This window comes from Myotis brandtii, unplaced genomic scaffold (genome assembly GCF_000412655.1).
Source record: "Myotis brandtii unplaced genomic scaffold, ASM41265v1 scaffold772, whole genome shotgun sequence".
In the NCBI taxonomy this organism is placed as follows: Eukaryota; Metazoa; Chordata; class Mammalia; order Chiroptera; family Vespertilionidae; genus Myotis; species Myotis brandtii.
Genome location: NW_005371090.1, coordinates 404,546 through 418,294, shown reverse-complemented (window position 1 = coordinate 418,294; position 13,749 = coordinate 404,546). Strand labels below are relative to the sequence as shown.

The 13,749-nt window shown below is 37.5% G+C and overlaps 1 protein-coding gene across 8 annotated transcripts in view; it reads right to left on the bottom strand.

Moving 5' to 3' along the window:
• The window catches only part of NR2C1 (nuclear receptor subfamily 2, group C, member 1), a 47,440-nt gene that overhangs the window by 24,465 nt on the left and 9,226 nt on the right, over positions 1 to 13,749 (bottom strand). For all 8 annotated transcript variants that reach the window (XM_014530753.1, XM_005883159.2, XM_014530754.1 and 5 more), the window contains exons 2-7: positions 12,782 to 12,855; positions 11,314 to 11,544; positions 7,690 to 7,771; positions 5,445 to 5,624; positions 4,546 to 4,693; positions 4,360 to 4,450 (exon numbers count right to left, since the gene is read on the bottom strand). In XM_014530753.1, the coding sequence (XP_014386239.1) occupies positions 4,360 to 4,450; positions 4,546 to 4,693; positions 5,445 to 5,624; positions 7,690 to 7,771; positions 11,314 to 11,544; positions 12,782 to 12,835 (786 nt within the window). In that variant the 5' untranslated portion in view covers positions 12,836 to 12,855. The remainder of the gene's footprint in view (positions 1 to 4,359; positions 4,451 to 4,545; positions 4,694 to 5,444; positions 5,625 to 7,689; positions 7,772 to 11,313; positions 11,545 to 12,781; positions 12,856 to 13,749) is intronic.

Below are 13,749 nucleotides of genomic sequence, written 5' to 3'. Positions count from 1 at the left end.
TTGTAAATTACGAAATGCCAAAATAAAAGTACTCTAAGATGAAATCTAAAAAGTAAAATCAAAGAGCTGTGAGCATTTAGAAGCTTGTTGAGGAAAATACATGTTTAAAAACATCAGGTACATTTTCTATGTTTTCAACAATACGTTATACAAAAATTACTTCAAACCAAAAAAGGCACTTAATGGCTCACCTACCCATCCATATCACAGTCACTTAAAAGGCTATTAAATTACCTGGCCTGGTGGTTCAATTGGTTGGAGAGTCGACCTATACACACCAAAAGGTTTTGGGTTAAATTCCCAGTCATGGCATGTACCTAGGTTGTGGGTTTGAAACCCGGTGGGGCGAGTATGGGAGGCAATCAATCAATGTTTCTCTCACATCAATGCCTCTATCTCTCTCCTTTCCTCTCTCTCTAAAATCAATAAGAACTTATTCTTGGTGAGGATAAAAAAAAAGGCTATTAGATTATCCTTTTTAAATTTTGATAGTTATAATTTCCAAAACATAAAATAGAAATTATAAAGAATGTAATAAAATTGTAAAGAATATAATAATATTATTATTAGTGAAGAGAGGGAAAAAATGTAAATGTATTATTGAACAGAATTCCTAGGATGCCAACTTTTACTAGGCACTGTGTAGTAAATACCAGGAAATGTGCAGCTCAAAAATCTTACATATTTAAGATACTGGGCTATTTTTACATATTACATTATTTTCCCACTTGCCTTCAGCTTTTATTTTTGTTAATGGTGCACATATTTGTATATATTTACATATTAATTAGCTTATTAAAAACAACTTTCCTTAACTCTGACTACCCAGAAATATAATTTGTACAGCAAAGGCAGTTAAGTGCTTGATTCTTCTTCCTTTTATTTTCCAATTTGTAGAGGAATAAATCAATGTCATAGCAACCTCTAATGGCAATAGTGAGTTTTGAGTAACATTTTAAATGCATAGATTTTTATATATTTGATGTTTTTCAATCCATTAGTCATTCTTTTTTAAATGTCCAAATTATTCCATCCTAACCTAATGAGAGGTCTTCAGTTGCCTTCTCTGACGTATTGACAGGATCCCTTAATGGTATTTTTTATTCTTCTTTTATGGTTTTTGTTTTCAGTGTTCTTAATCCTAAGAGAATACATGTTTCTGTGATTCATTTGTTATGGTAATTCTTTAGTTTATGTGAAATTAATTTTGGTGACTAAGTAGAATGAAATAATTTTTGAGTCCTCCCCAAATGAATGAATCGTCCCAGAATCATTACTAAGCAACCCACCAGTTACTGAGTTCTTGCATGATTACTACTTACATATTTTATTTAATCCTAACACTGTGAAATAGGAATCATCATCCCTTTATTGATGATAAGAATTATCCATCATCACTCCAGCAGTAGATAGGGGAAGCAGGGTGGGAAGCCAGGTCTGATGGAAAAACCCATGTTCCTAACCATTCTGCTGTAGCCTTCCTATATATGAGTAAAAGATTTGCCCTAGCCGGTTTGGCTCAGTAGATAGAGCGTCAGCCTGTGGACCGAAGGGTCTTGGGTTCGATTCCGGTCAGGGGCACGTACCTTGGTTGCAGGCTCCTCCCTCGCCCAGGCCCTGGTCAGGGCTTGTGCAGAAGGCAACCCATCAGTGTGTTTCTCTCACATCAATGTTTCTCTCTGACTTTCCCTCTCTCTTCCACTCTCGCTAAAAATCAATGGAAAAATATCCTCGGATGAGGATTAACCAAAAAAAAAAAAAAAAAATTAACATTTTTTAACTAAAACTTAAACACATATATTCTCTTCCATTTCATAACAAGTCTATGTAACTACAATTTTAAGTTTTGCCACTCTTGGGCAATGTGGAAAGACCTCACTCAGCCTGTGACTTGAGAGTTTGGGGACCATTTGTCAGAAACTTACCACACAAGGTTGGTATTACAATGTAATACAAAGATATATAGACTGTACAGTGTCTAGACAAATAGTAATTTCTCAACAAAACTTAGTTCTTTTCCTTTCCCAAAGGAGTTAATCCTATCTAACAGACAAACATGGTAATTGACCATACCTTCGCTACACCTCCCACTGGCTAATCAGCATGATATGCAAATTAACTGCCAACAAAGATGGTGGCTAATTTGCATATACCGGCTGGGAGCGAAGACTGAAGACACCGTAGAAGGAAGCCAAGCAACAGAGCCGAGGTAGCGGAGACAGGAGGGAGAGAAGCGGCAGAGAAGGGCGGGGTAGGAGCCGCAGAGACGGGAGCGAAGCCCTATTCTTGCAGGAATCCTCCTGCGACGGGCCTCTAGTATACAAATAAAATTCTAAGTAGCAATCTAACTTTGAATCATTTAGACAAGGCTAAATCTCCTAACTCCAAAATATATGTTAAGAGGTCAAAGCTCATCACTTAGTAGCAGCATGCTAAAGCCCATTCTGTTAGGTTGACACTCTCATTATCCCTATTTTACAGATGAAAAAGGAAAATGAGACAAAGAGGTCAAATAACTTGCCCAAGGTTATGCACCTAGCAGGTGGCAGCTGAAATTAGACTCAAGAGCACAAGTATTAAGAGTGAGTGCCTTGCCCTGGCTGGTGTGGCTCAGTGGTAGAGTGTCAACCTATGAACAAGGAGGTCATGGTTTGATTCTGGGTCAGGGCACACGCCTGAGTTACAGGCTCAATCCCTAGTAGTGGGTGTGCCGGAGACAGCCAATCAGTGATTCTCTCTTGTATTGATGTTTTAATCTCTCTACCTCTCCCCTTCCTCTCTGAACTCAATAAAATTTTTTTTAAAAAATGAGTGTCTTAAAGTATTTATCAATAGATATACAACAAATCTGACCATAAATAGGATGAAGAATCTTACATGGTATATAAAACCAGATAACATTACAGGCTAAGAGAAACAAGTCATGGGCTCCCTAAAATCTGTTTTCACAAATGAGTCTTCCGGAGAAATTTTTTTTGTTCTCATAAAAGGTTCCTGAAAACTACAGAATTTTTAAATACTCAATCTAAATAAACAAACCTTTATTCCTATAGACTCCTTGCTCAATAAAGAACTGTTCCAAATCTCTAAGAGAACCCAGATGACTTGGATACATAATGAGAGCTCTTGCAAACCTATTCCTACTCTTAACTCAAGTTGGTGATTTGAGTCAGGTGTGTTAGGAATTTCAGGTGTGTTGAAATTCACTATACAAGATACAGAGGCAGAGCTGCCTCAAACTGATTGTCAAACTGCAGTGGGAAGGCCAGGGAGGGTTGGGGGGCTGCTTTTAAATGATCTTGCTTATTTTAGTCTTAATCACTGAAAATATTTTGTTTCTGAAATTCTTTAAAGAGATTTTCTCTCAGTCATTTTCAATTCATCTTGGAAAATCCATTACTAACTACAAGCCATCAGAGAACTTTTTAGCAAAAAATAAAAATTAAAATTAAAAAAAAAAAGAAATTCACTATACAATCTGTAGTGAAATATAATAGGAATATTAAAATTTTCAAAAATATTTTCATTAATTTTTTAAGAGAGACAGGTAAGGAAAGGGGTAGACAAAGAAACATCCATTGATGAGAAACATCCATTAGCTGCCTCCTGCACGCCACCCTACTGGGGATCAAGCCGCAACCCAGGCATGTGCTCTGACCTGGAATCGAACCGGTGAACTCTTGGTTCCTGGGTAGCTCAACCACTGAGCTACATGGGCTGAGCAGGAACATTAAAAATTTTTCAATTATAAATACCTATTTATGATGACTTTTATTTCAACATGAAAAAATCTGGAAGACTTTTTAATGTTTGTCATTTTCACACTGAAGCTATAATTGTCCTAGTGGAATAATAAATATTTCTACTAATAAAGTTAATTCCTACAGTACTGAGAGCCACGAAATGGAGGGTGCTATAGTGGCTCTGCCTATGTCACAAATGTAAACTAAGCCAGCCTGTACTTACCCTAGGAAAAGAGGACCTGTTGGCCTTAAGAGGAAATCCCTGACTTTGCAGCCAATCATGCTGTTTCCTTGCTGCTGCCTCTCATGCTCTGTAAAACTCACTCTTGCCCAAACTCTCTTGGGGAAGAGTGTTCCACTGCTTATGAGGAGACACTGTTCTCTCCCAATGCATGGGTTGTTTCTCCTTGAATAAAGGACATCAAACTCTTAACTAAATTGATTATTTTGTCATTTGACACTACAAGACAGTTGATAATTTACATATTTTTTTAAAAAGCAACTTGTAATAGGGAATATTTAGGACCAAATCAATTGACTAAATTGATAGAAATAAAGGAAACCATTTTAAAAGCTTAAAAATGTTTAATCTTTAGATTAATTGCACTAAACACACCTTATCTGGTGTCATCAGCATAGAGGACTCAGTTTTTATTCCAGACGGATGAATATTCACAAACATTCCTGGATCTAACAGTCCTGCTGACCTGTAACAAATAAGAACAAGTTTCAGCCTTCGTTTCAGTGGGAAGAAAAACAAATGACCAGCTACTTAATGTTTTGTTTGTTGTATTTACTATACCTTGCAGTTTCACTATCTGTTACAAAAGTAGGAGTTGCAGCTAATGGGCTTCGAAGGTCTTTTCGAATGTAGATTTTTTCTGTTGAAGCGGCACAGTTGGAAGATTTTTCTCGTGATACTTCAATGGGTTTTCTTTCACACTGAACAGCTACAAAAATGTGGTAGACTGTCACAATGCAGAATTTACAGGCAATTATAAATGTAAATTCTAGGTCAGCAATGCTGCTCACTGAAGACATGGTTATTACAACTGAACTCCAAAGATAACCAACCATCAATCTTTAGAAATTATTTGCAAATTTGACAAAGCTGCTTTAGTAAACTGTAATAATTAATGTAAAAGTGGCCATTTTGAATTCTTTCCTCTTTCTGTCACTGCTGTAGTAGAAATGTAGATGAATTTATTTTTTATAATCTCAGTCAAGCCTGGCCAGTGGGGCTCAGATGGTTGGGCATCCTCCTGTGCACTGAAAGCTACCAATATTCAAATCCAAGTTTTGCCACTTATTAGTTCTGTGACCTAGAACAAGTTACTAAACTTGCTTACTCAAATGTAAAATAGGTAACAGTAGTACCTACTGAATAGAATTTTGCTGTGAAAATAAGGAAGTTATTAGGCATAGTTAGAGCTCAATCAATAATAGCTGCCAAAAACTAAACTTAGTTAATTATGCTTTTTTTTTTTTTACCATGTTCAAACTAGAAATACACAATTGGCATATAGGCACTCAAAAACTATTTGCTGTGTGAATTAAAAATACATATGTATATATTTCTATAATTTTAGTTGGAAAACTATAAATTAAAAAGCATATAAAATTGACATTTTAATGTGCTAATTTTAACATACTTCTAGTCTGCCTGAATTCTTAATTTTCTCCTTTAAAACTAATACATACAGTCTTGTTTCATTCCAAACGCAATACATCTCTGTAACCTGCAATATTGACAGCGGTTTCGATGATGTTTATTGATAATACAGTCCTTAGATCCTCGACATGAGTAAACTAAATTTTTTCGGATACTTCTTTTAAAAAATCCTTTGCAGCCTTCACAAGTTACTGCTCCATAATGACGTCCTAGAGACAAAATATTTAAAAGTCATATATTTTAGAATAGAAATGAAATAAGCCCATTTCTTCCCTTTAAACAACATATATGAGATGAAACTGAGATTTTTGAGTTTGAGTTTAGGAGTTACCAAACAGAAAATGAAAACAACCATATTCTCTGATAAGATATATTAAACAATACCAGTGTTTTTAATTTTATAACGTAATAACTATTTTCACTTCTGATATCACAAATTAGTTATTATATACTGCATATTTCAATCCAAAACTATGCTCCAAAAAAAGGATATAATATCAGTTAGTATCTGAACTATAATAATCCCTCCTCGCTGTGGGTTCCACATGTTTTTTTTGTCTACCAAATTTGTTTTAATTTTTTAAAATTTATCTTTATTGTTGAAAGTATTACAAATGTCCTCCCTTCTTTCTCCATTGACTCCCTCTGCCCAGGCCTTCACCACACTATTGTCTGTGTCATGGGTTATGCATATATGCATGTATGTTCTTTGGTTAAATTCTCCCTACATACCCCTATCTTTCCTCTGAGATTCATCAGTCTGTTCCATGCTTCTATGCCTATGGGTTTATTTTGTTCACTAGATTCCACATATGAGTGAGATCATATGATACTTGTCTTTCTCTGACTGGCTTATTCCACTTAGCATAATACTCTTCAGGTCCCTCCATGCTGTCTCAAAGGGTAAGAGACCCTTCTTTATGTACAGCTGCATAGTATTCCATGGTATAAATGTACCACTGTAGGTTCCATTTTTTAAAACTCTGGAAGCATCTGTAGTGCTCTGATTAGCCTATCATTTCACAAACCATTTCTTTGGCATAACATCTATTAATAAACTGAACACATTCTAAGTAAAGCTCTAGTGAAGATGTTTGTAATTAAGCTATGGGCTAGTTTAAAGAAAATTAACCTCTAGAGTGCCAGGGAGTGCGATCGCACTCCACCTGTCTTTCCCCCAAAAGTGCCGGGAGTGCTATCGCACTCCTCCTGCAGTATCACTATTAGATGCTAGTTGTTCACTCTTTATTGACAGACGGCACCTAAGTGCAAATTACTTATGATGCCGAATGTTTATAGTTCTAAAATTGACCACTGGCATTTATCTGCCTAATTTTCATAATTTTTTTCCTAAACTGCTGTAAAATCAGCAAAAATGCCTTTGCAATTTTAGCATAGTTCCTAGGATATTCGTTGGCACTCAAAGGGTTAAAGAAAACAAACTGGGCCCTTAAATTATATCACACTGGCACCTATAAATACATTTGAATGAACATGGGTTTGTATTTCTGGCATGAGGTAACAATAGCCAGAACTAAAATGACATAGCCCTGAATACTAGTAACAGGTTTGGAGAAATGCCTGATGGGCTATGCAAAGCATTAAATAAAGGTTAACCAGAGCTTTTTCCACCTCAATAATTCAAGTTACTCTGTATTGCTAGAATAAGAACAGGGCTCAACAGGTAGGTTACCAACTTAGTGTTATATATTACCAAGGATCACAACTCATTTTTACCAATTCTCTGACAAAACTGGTGTCACATTAAAAAAAAATTTCCACACCTTCAGTTTACCTTCAAAAGGTAAACTGGCCAGTTTTCTCAGTGGTTAGAGTGTCGGTCCTTGGACTGAAGTGTCACACAAATTTGATTCCTGGCCCTGATCTGCACCTTGTGGGAGGAAACCATATTGATGTGTCTTTTTCACATTAATGTTTCTCTCTCTCTCATTCTCTCCTCTCTCCCTTCGCCTTTCTCTAAAAATCAATGGGAAAAATATCCTCAGGTGAGGATTAACAACAACAAAAATGGTAACTGTCTTTCATAATGCTCTGAAATATAAATTTTTTTCACTGAGAGATCAAATTAAACTGCATTGAAGAGAAAAATCTTTACATGAATAAAAAGCTCTGGGGAAAAATCAGGTAAATTTCATTAGCTACAAATATGAACCATAAAAACTACATGCGCCTTTATTTTTCTTTTTACTTTCATGGTAGTGTGACAGTTATTTTAACAACACAACAGATATAGGAAATTATTTTTAATGTTACCTGATGCTTTGTCTCCACATACTACGCAAAGATCAAAAATCTTATTTGGTCCTTGGTCTGAAGAAGAATTATCTGTTAAGAACTAAAGTAAATCCCCCAAAACAAAAACGAAACACAACAATGTTATTACTCAATAATGCTTTTCATGTAAAAAATTAAGAGAACATCCAGTCTTATTTTTTGCTTCCTTTTTAAGTTATTTTGAAACTTTAAACTCTATTATTATGCATATAGCAATTAAACTATTTGTAATTTTCTTAACATATAGGAAAAATTTCAATGTTATAAGAAGCAACAACAGTAAGAATACTTTTTTAATTTGTTCCATAACAACTTCATTAAAGTAAATGACTATTAAACAAATGAACACATAAGTAGTTTTAAATGCTTTTCACAGATTAAGCATTTAATATGCATATGGAACTTGTCAAATTATCACAACAGTTATCAATCTTATCATGACATTTGTCTTTAAAAAGCTTAGAACCTTTCCACTGGAATGGCATGACTAAAATATGCTATGACAGCATAAAAAACTAACTAGATTTTTAAAAGAAAAAAATTTTGTTGCTGTATTAACTTTATAATTATGGAAATATAATTGATAAAGGTATAAATAAACTTTTTATTAATGGGCTGTCTTAGGTTTGGGCTAGGTGTAGTGGTGGAGAGCATGGACTCTGATAAATGGTAGCAAGTTAGTGGGACTAGATGGAATAGCCTTGGGTAAATTACTAAGCCTCTTTCCTTTATATAAAGAGCTCATCACTAAGGACAACTAATGCTGGTAAAGAAATACTAGTTTCTTCTCTTAGGCTTATCCTTCAATCTTTTCATCATTTTCTTTCAATCTTTTGAAAAGTGAACAAATTAATTTCAATCCCAAAAATGTGATATAGCATTTAGTAAACACCTTCCCCTGCTTTAAAACAACCCACAAAGTAACCCTCTACTTTGACTTTTTCTTCTCTTAGGGGTGTGAATGACTTTAGAAGTAATTCTGATTTTAAAAAATTTAAACAGTTCTTAAAATAGCTGTCCTGTTATGTTATAGTGCTATCATTTCTTTTTATATTACCATAAAATCAGTCTTCAATAAAACCTTTAAAAAAAATTCTATTAGATGTCCTTTGAAAGCGCCTAAGACAAATACCATTCTTTTCCTAAATGACACATCTATTGCAAAAGGTGTTAATATTTTATCTGCTACTTATTTCTAAGGGTAGAAGAGATATTGAGAGGGCAAGGGATTTGCCCATATGCCATCTTAGGTTATTAGACCAGAAAGCAAATCTTGGTCCAAGAAATTTCATCCTATACTTGTTTCTCTTTCATTGCCCTTAGCAATAATCCATGAAGTAGTAAAAATACCAACATTACTTCCATGTTCATAATACAATATTTTTTAAAGAGTAAAGACCTGACACATATTTCTTCAGCCAGGAGATCAAGGTTAATGTCACCAGTCATAAGGTGTGATGATAGTAAGTAAGTACCCTTGATATGATGTAATGAAAATGGCACTTAAACTCTGTGATCCTTCTCCCCAAAACCCAAGACCCCAATCTAATATGAGAAAAACATAAGCCAAAGTCTCAGAGGGGGGCAACCTACATTTTACCTAACCAGTATACCGCAAAACTGTCAAGGTAATCAAATACAAGGTAAGTATGAGAAATGGTCATAGGTAAGAGGAATCTAAGGAAATATGGCAACTAAATGCAATATAGTATCCTGAAACAAAAATAATACTAGGTAAAAATCAGGGAAAGATAAAAATAACTATTTTAGTTAATAATGTATCAATATTAATTCATTAATTATAACAAATGTGTCATCCTAATGCAAAATGTTAAAACAGGAGAAACTGTGTGTTGGGAGGTTATATCGGAACTCTGCATACTAACTGCTTATATTTCTATTAACGTAAAACTTCAAAAAAATCAAATTTGTTAATAAAATAAAGAAATTAAGGTAGGTATAATGTTATAAATTTTTTTAGTGACTCCTATCCATTTTCTACCTCAGCAGTTTCTAAAATGATGTAACTGAAAGAATAAAATCCAACAGGATACATAGGCAAGATTTTGTGTTTCATGAATTAGGAGTTTTTCAATCCTGAAAGGAATTTTCTTTGATCAGTTTTTCATTAAAAAAATGTGGAATCCAATTTTAAGCGGGCACTCACCCAAAATCTCTCTGGAGGCAAACTTAATGGTTCATTATATTTGTATTCAATTGTAACAACCAGAAGTAAAAACACCTACATAACCATAGGCATGCAATGTGTAAAAGCCCTAACTGGCTCTTGAAGTATAATATAGAATTTGCAAAAATTAACACTAACTACACTACTGAGTTTGAATATTAAAGGAGACCATAAGAGTAAATGGCTTGCTTTATCAACGAAGATGTAGATGACAACAGAAGAGGCTAACTGACAAAAACAGCAGCTATGATACCAACTTGTTAATATGGATGCTGCTGGTTCAAGGCACAGGCATCTTGGTCCTAGAAACTGCAGCCGCAGAAGATGCTCCTGATCTGGCAGTTTCCTAACTGTGCAGAAGCAGCAGGACTCTTAGAAGTAGTTCTCAAGTGTGTTCCAGTAGTTATTTTTTGAAACCTGACCTAAAACTATTTCTTCAGCCCTCCTGCAACAATTCTTTGAGCTCTCTATATTCTATACTAGAGGACTGGTGCACAAAATCTGTGCACGGAGGGGGGGGGCGGTCCCTCTCCTCAGCCCAGCCTGCACCCTCTCCAATCTGGGACTCCTCGGGGGATGTACGACTGCCCTCTCACAATCCTGGACCACAGACTCCTAATCGCTCACCTTCCTGCCTCCTGGTCGCCCCTTACTGCCCCCCCCACCGCCGGCCAGCCTGATCGCCGCTCACCGCCTCTGCGTGCTGGCTGATTGCCCCTAACTGCCCCCCCTGCCGGCCTGGTTGCCCCCAACTGCTCCCCTCTGCCGGCCTAGTCGCCCCCAACTGCCCCCCCTACCAGCCTGGTCGCCCCTAACTGCCCCCCTTGCCAGCCTAATCGCCCCCAACTGGCCCCCCCGCCAGCCTGGTTGCCCCTAACTGCCCCCCTTGCCAGCCTAATCGCCCCCAACTGCCCTCCTGCCGGCCTGGTCGCCCCATACAGCCTGCTTATTCAGTCGTTTGGTCATCCCTCACTAACCCCGTGCTGGCCTGGTCGCCCCATGCAGCCTGCTTGTTCAGTTGTTTGGTCGTCCCTCACTAACCCCCCTGCCGGCCTGGTCACCCCATGCAGTCTGCTTGTTCAGTTGTTTGGTTGTCCTTCACTAACCCCCCTGCCGGCCTGGTTGTAGGCAGCCATCTTCACTAACCCCCCTGCCAGCCTGGTCACCCCACGCAGCCTGCTTGGTTCAGTCGTTTGGTCGTCCCTCACTAACCCCTCTGCTGGGCTGGTCGTAGGCAGCCATCTTGTGAGGGCGTGAGGGTTAATTTGCATATTACGTCTTTATTATATAGGATTAAGTCCCTTCCTGCTAAACGTGCCAGAGTGGATCTTACTGTATGTAACTAAGAGCATACTTATGACATGCTTTTTAATTCTTTTCAAGTGTAAGATACAAAGACACACTGTGTTATTTACCTGGAGGTGTTGTGCAGACAAATCAGGAGTTGTAAAAAATAACTGGTTGACACCTGCTGCATCAGGAGTTGTGAGAAAAACTTTCCCAGGTGTGGAATCTTGCCTGGCCAGAATGACTTTGCTTGGAGTAGAGACATCGTGATTTGTCAGAATGAACTGCTTGCCTTGTGTGTTATGATCAAGTGATGTCACAATCTGGATTTTTTGGCCAGTTTGCTGCTCTGTAACAACCTAACACAATCATGTAAAATTAATAATCAAATCAAATCAAATCAAATCAATTTTTCCTCTCTCAAAGAACACAATTTTGTCATACCTTCAGACAAAGCTGGAAAAGCATACCCATCACACATATATTCAATACTAGTGCCCTGGTGCACAGATTCGTGCACATTGAAAGGAAATTAATTACAAGGTGGCCAGTGGGGCGTGACTGGGCAAGATGGGCCGGACATGCCCTGGAGCCAACCTCCCATGGTCCCTCCCCAGTCAGCCGCACCTGGGGCAGCACCATGGCTTGAAGGGCTCTGCAGTGTGAGCGGGGTCCCTCCAGCAGGTGGGGTCCCTCAGCCTGGCCTGCGGGGATCGGGCCGAAACTGGCTTTCTGACATCCCCCAAGGGGTACCGGATTGTGAGAGGGCAGTTCTTGAGTGACGCACCCTGGAATCGGGCTCCCTCCTCTCTGGTTCCAGGGTGTGTCACCCAAGAACTGCTGCTGCCAGTTCATCACATATATATTCAATATAATACACATACACACCTTTTAAATTAGCAATTCTACTTCCTGAAACCCTATCTTACAGAAATAAACAAATGTAAAAATAAATAAAGGTACAATAGTAAGAACATTTAGACCTCACTATTTTGATTTCTTCCTTCCCCTTCCCTTTCACCTTCCATTTAGACAAGCATACACTGGGTATATTCTATTTGCAAAGCACTGTTTGTTCTGGGTCCTAGAATAGAGCAATAAACAAAATTTTTGTTTTCATCAAGCTTTACAAGTTCTGGATTTCCTACTGTGTGAACTGGAGATACACTGGAGGGTTTATGAAGCAGAGGAGTGCCAGGATCTTTTTCAAAAAGGATCATTCTAGATTTAGTGTGAAGACTAGACTGTGAATGTTCAAGAGTAGAATTAAGGGAGACCAGAAAAAAGGATGTTATTACACAGGTACTGGCAATATTTGGGTATTATATATTGGCAGAGATACTGGCTGAGAACAGGGAAGTGGCTAGGGAGGTGGGGGACACCTGAATTTGGGATATCTTAAGAAAGGAAAGATGACAAGATGAGCTGAATAGACTGGAAGTGAAATGTAAGGAAAGAGTCAAGGATGACTATAAAATTTTGGCCTGAGGAATTTGGAGGACAAAATTGCCATCTTTTATCACTGTATTTCAGAACCTAGTATATACATTTGATGTAGTTTGGTGAACTAGTGAATGAACTATAAACTAACCATACCTCTCCCATCTGTTGTTCAATAATTTGATGAGCAATTTCTTCTATGGTTGCCATGATCTAATTGCCAAAATGTCCTGCCAAAAATAAAAAGATAATTTTTTATAATTATACCCATAAAACATATTTATTCAAGAATTTAGAAATGAAATTATATGTTAGGATTTTCCTCAAAGCAATCCAGTTAAGGTGGGCAGGGGTGGGAAGGAAAAAATAAAACAAAATTGACCATGCACTGACAGTTACTGGTTAAGTTTACACAGGGGTTCATAAAATTATTCTGTCTGCTTTTATATATTTTGAAAATGTCTATTAAAAAAACTATTCGACCAAACAATTTCACTTTTCAAAGATACTGAAGCCTAAACAGAACTCTACTACAGATTAGGAGTAGTTTATGAACTTAAACAAGGGTAATCCTATCTGTAAACAAACACATCACTGTAGCCATTTAACACACTTTTATCAAATATTATAAAAACTGACAAAATAATTGCATTCATTCAGAAGGATGGAAGATTTCTCAAATCATTTCACTAATGTTCATTCTTCATTAGTGGCAATTTGGTTAACTGAATTTAATGAAAAGTTGTCTTCAAATGGATTTGAGAGCCTGTAAGATTGAGTTGACTTTGACTTTTTTTTTCTCTACATGGGGTAGTCAAGAATATAAAATTTACTTCGGATTTTATATTATACTAGAGGCCCAGTGCACGAATTCGTGCACAGGTGGGGTCCCTAGGCCTGGCTGGCAATCGAGGCCTATTGGGGCCTGCAGGCTGGGGGAGGAGGAACTACGACCAGTAGGGGGGAGGAACTGCGGGAGGTTGGCTGTTGGAGTGCACTGACCACCAGGGGGCAGCTCCTGTGTTGAGCATCTGCTCCCTGGTGGTCAGTGCGTGTCATAGTGACAGATCACTTAGGCATATACACACACACACACACACACACACACACACACACACACACAC